The following is a 5,015-nucleotide window of genomic DNA, read 5'->3' on the forward strand; positions in this document are numbered from 1 at the left end:
CTCCCAAAGTCCACGGTTTGGACTGGGATGTTGAGAGAGAAAATCACTCGCAATTTCACTAGTAGATCTTATATCTAATAATGATAAGAATATTTAACGACTTAAGCAGGATTATAAAATCACGTGGACATCAAAGTATACTCTACCCTTCGAGCAGAGGTTTCTCTCTTGCATGGCTTTTAACGTTTACAAAGTCGTTCCCGTGGATTGTCTGTCGCGCTGGTTTGTTGGTTTGGTTTGGCGTAGTCTGGTACGTATAAAACAAACCAACTACGAGACAGACAAGCCACGCGAACGACTTCGTTAACGCTAAAAGCCATGCAAGAGAGAAACTTCTGCTCGCAGGGTAAGTATAACAAGGGGATTAGATGAAAAAAATTAAAGATACATTAAAGGGAAAAAAGCCCTGTGCTTGTGCCGTATCTCTGAGTCATCGCGTACGTGACAAACAGTAAGGTTCAAGTTCCTCTAAGGTGGCATCCGTTTTCATTAGCAGTTGTAAAATACAGAAAGTTTTGTGTACTTAAGGTTTTCGTTTCCCTTCTAAGACAGTCTTTCAATTTGATGGGATCCTGCTGCTGGCATGGTCATAATTTGCACCCCATTAGAGGTAAGGAAATTACCTCGAGGCTCAAAAAAGATCAAGGCTAGAATCTAAATAATGAAAATAGAGCTGAGACGTCGATGATGTAGGCAAAGCTTACTGAGCCAGCAGCTGCACAAAACAAATATTTTATAATTGCGTGTTTGCGTGCGTAACGTACTGAGAATCGACCCAAGAAAGGACAAACTACTGTCATCATACTAATTCGGAAATGAAGATGTAAACAGATAGGGGAAGATAATTGAAAGAGTTAAAAGTGTTAAGTTTGCTTAAGCACACTAATCAAGCAAGGTCTTTCGGTGGCTTTTTTTTAACTTAGAGAATAGGTACCTATGGAAAACGCGGGAAATTCTCGGCAAAAACTTGTTGCCTTTAAGATAAGCGAACTTGGTGCAAAAAGTAGGATGGCAGCCCTATGCCGGCCGAGGGTCCCACTTCCAACCGTTAGCTAAATGACCAAATGAAAGTTAAGTAAAAGATACCTTCAGGGGTTAATAAACACTTTCTTGGGTGTTTTCAGTATTCTTCTGATCCGGTGTAATGCAAATTATTTTGCCAATGGCTAGTGGTGTTATAAGTGCACCAACGTATGGAGAAATACTAAGAGTCCACTGACCAATCCTGAATATCGGGCGTACTAATCTATAACGCTTTAAAGCTAGGTGTAAAACAACCTTTTATTGCCTGATTCTTGAAATGTTTTGCCTGTTGCATTTAAAAAGTCTCTTAGAGTAATAAACATCATTTGGAAGCTGTTTAGCTGGCCATAATCTTAAATTAAATTGTTTTCCTTTAAAATTATTAAACTTGCTGATACAAGGTCTTCGAAGGTCTTCGAAAACGTTCTGTTTTACCTCTCAGTATTATAACAAAGACTTGACACATTCCGGTAGCTCTTTTTCTCTTTTCTTTCTTGCAGAATATTTGTCACCAGATCCGCGTTACCTACGTACCGTTCACAAAACAAGATACTCTTAAACGCGCGGCGAAAGCTTCGGTTCATCAAACCGTAAATTATCGAGTTCATGGCACTGTTGAGCATGGCCAACCAAGTTGTGACTATAAAAAAGGAGTCATCCCATTGACAATTTGAATCTAGAAGGCAAAAAACGCTGACTGAGTGAGGGATCCAACATACGCAGAACGTCCCCACCACTATCGCTATCATGATAGTCGCCTTGTGTTCCTTCTTAGTCCATTTTGCTCCCCCTCTGTCTTGTTCCGCTTTATCGCGCTTTTGCGATTGGCGATCAAGAACTATCTCCCCAACTTTTATGGCGGCGACTCGCTTATGTTGTTTAATCGCTGTGTGTAAAATAACACAATACAAAACAGCTGTGACAAGAAAAGGCACATAAAAAAATAGAATCGCGAATAAAAGAGTGTACGCCATATTATAACCCCAGTCAACGGTGCATATTGACTCAAACTTTAAGAAGGTAAATCTGGAAAAGACAAAGGTGGAACTCGCGCAGAAAATCGCCTCGGACCAGATGAAACCAATGACAAATTTTACGCGTTTCGATGTGACCATCCTTTCATATTCCAGAGGATAAACTATCGCGAGAAACCGCTCCAGACTTACAAATGCAAGGGTCATTATAGAAGCTTCACAGAAAATGGAGTTCAATACGGCGGTAACCTGGCACATGACATTCCCAAAGATCCAGTCGTATTTAATGGACGTGGCCAGGGTAAAAGGCATTGCGGAAACTGCAAGAAATAAATCGGCGATCGCCAGATTCAGAACAAAGGCGTTCGTTTTAGTCTGAAGGCAGGTGAAACGGTACAGCGATGTTAAAATAAGAGTATTCCCCATTATGGCCGCCAAGATAATAAAGCCCAAAATCGTTCCTTGGAAGCAAATCGTCGCCAATGAACGTGGATCACTTTCTGTTGTCATTGTTTATGATGTTCTTTTGTTGCTCGGATCAAGAAGTTTCATTTAGCGATTCAATCTTCACAAAATGTCGTCTTTCTATCGACAAACACTAGAACTTCACAATGTCTATGTAAAACCTTTGATAAGTAAAGTTATATTGAGAGCAGTGCGAAGGAAAATAACCAATTCTGACGTCCCTGACGATCTCACCGGCCAGGTGAGTGTCAAACGTCAGTATGTTAACAACGAATAGGTATTAATATTTAATTTTTCTGGAGTGAAAAGTGAAATAAACCCTGTGAATGAAACTGAGACGAAATTGAATAACACCGCGCACTCGATTTTCTGTCGCATGACTCAGATCTCAAAAGCCCGAATTAAAATTGTCAAAGGTAGATGATGAATTGGTTTCACAATTTGTTGCAGCAGATTTCAATAATTTCTTTCGCTTCGATTTACGGCTAAAAATATTATTAAGGATAATTTCCAGTGTCATTAGTTAGAAAGTGCTAAATTCGATTTTGAATAGAGGTTTTATTTGGGATACAGGTAATTGCGCACTGTCCAATTGTTTTCCATGCAAATAAATGTTTTCACTACAAAATTGGTTCGTTTCTTATTATCAGGGCCAGGTGGCATTTTACCATGGTCTGCGTAAAACTTCGATTCCCCTTGTTTACGCTACAGAACAATTCCGAAAACCTATTACAAGTGAAGCAAAAAAAAACAGTCTTGTTGCAGGGCAGTAGGCAATGCGGCTGTATTCGTAGGCTAGCACACAGTCAACCAAGTTGTCAAAATCCGTGCATTCGGTTAATTTTAATTTCATAGATCGTGTCGCCATAAAATACAAAAATTGGATGGGCTCGGTGGCAGCGGTAATCGGAAGTACCCAGTGACCGCCAAGGAAGTGTCGTGGTTAGGACTATTCATGAGATCGTTTAAAAATTTATCGCTAATCTAGGGCCCCTTAAAATTTGTAGTTTGGAAGTGAAATTCATTTTCTTTGGAGAAAATACATACCTACTGTACAAATATTGTCTCGGAGATCTAAAGCATTGTTTGGTCAGCTCCACAAACGGAAAACCAAGACATGCTTTTTAGCGTAACTAACAAATCCACTTAACGAATCGAAAAGAAACTGGCTGACTGGAAATTCGTTTCAATGCACTGATGAAGGGATTTTTCCCTTTTACAGCATTTGAAGGAGAAATCACTTTATGCCAGCACAAATAACGCTAATGAATAACCAATTATTTAGCGGCAGCTGAGAGCACCAATTTTAGCAATAATTTGCATTTTTTTGTATCGTGTAGTCATTGGTAGATTATGGCAATAGAAAATATCAAGGCCGGAGAATAATCGATGATCGGCTACATCGATCCCGTGCGATACTACCCACGTGATCAGTCTGCAGGGGAAGACTGATGTGAAAAATGTTAGCCCTTATTTCCCTTTTACATCACACATGTAGAAAGTTAATGGGTGTTCTTAGGTACATATCTGTTTGCCCTTACGTGATATTTGAAACGAATTGAGTGACATGGCCAAGGCTTTTAGACGCTGTCTACACGAATCTGGACATTCAGTTTAAATACATATTTTTTTATATGAATCGGCCTTCCGTCCTCACGAAACTAGTGAATCCGAACAGTGAAACTGCCTCCTTCTTAAAACCCCACCCGCGACTAAAGTGGATTTCTTTGGATCCGACGGATTTGGCGAATTTCGGGTCCAGGCTTAAACGAAAACTTGCAAATTCAAAATGGCGGACAACAAACTACTGTTTGCTTGGATATTGTACTGTGAAAAGTTCCAGTATATCAGAATATTTGGATTGAAGCGATTGCCAGTCGAAGTTTTCGATTGGCTTTGATATCTTGTAGTCGCTGGCTATTTATAAGTTTTAAGAAAAGAAAGTTCGGCTTCATCGTCGTGTCAGACGAATGTATCGGCCAGTTTGCCTTCTTATTTCTCTTTGACATTTCTGATTGAGACATTGTTAAGATGAGAAATTCGTTCGAGTCGTTTCAGATATATACAAAAAAGCGCTAAAAGTCCAAATTTTGAAAGAAGTTGCACTTAGACAGGTGGTGAGAAAACGGGTTACTTTTTAAGATCACAAGAACGAAAATACACTTAAATTTCCTGGCATGGAAATAAGATATTAAGCAGCATTCTGACGCTACTTAAGAATAATTTGAGTTGTTTATAACGTCTTTACTTAATAATCTATCACGGCTATTGAAAATTTAAGGTTTGAAATATATTTTCGTTTTAGTTGAATTCAAACATACAGAACGTATTACGAAAGTGAGAATTTTTCTGTTTTCTCTGTCGATCGCATTTTTAAATTCCGAAAATTTTAGGTTTCCTTTTTTCTAAGAAAACAGCCTAACCTGCGGGATGAAATGTGAAAAATTAATCTTCAGAAAATCGTAGGGAATTTATTTGATAAGCTTCGAAAATTGTTCAAGAATGGAACGGTCATCAAGAAATTTTAGCAGTCCTAAAGTAATAGAAAACTCT

The 5,015-nt window shown here is 38.9% G+C and overlaps 1 protein-coding gene across 1 annotated transcript; it reads right to left on the minus strand.

The window, feature by feature from the left end:
* Nucleotides 1–1,137: 1,137 nt before the first annotated feature.
* Nucleotides 1,138–2,521, minus strand: LOC140939045 (octopamine receptor beta-1R-like). Its single transcript, XM_073388606.1, has one exon. The coding sequence runs from the start codon at nt 2,505–2,507 to the stop codon at nt 1,455–1,457; it is 1,053 nt and encodes a 350-aa protein (XP_073244707.1). The 5' UTR covers nt 2,508–2,521; the 3' UTR covers nt 1,138–1,454.
* Between the last annotated feature and the right edge of the window lie 2,494 nt (nt 2,522–5,015).

The sequence above is a fragment of the Porites lutea genome, chromosome 1 (assembly GCF_958299795.1).
Source record: "Porites lutea chromosome 1, jaPorLute2.1, whole genome shotgun sequence".
Lineage (NCBI taxonomy): Eukaryota > Metazoa > Cnidaria > Anthozoa > Scleractinia > Poritidae > Porites > Porites lutea.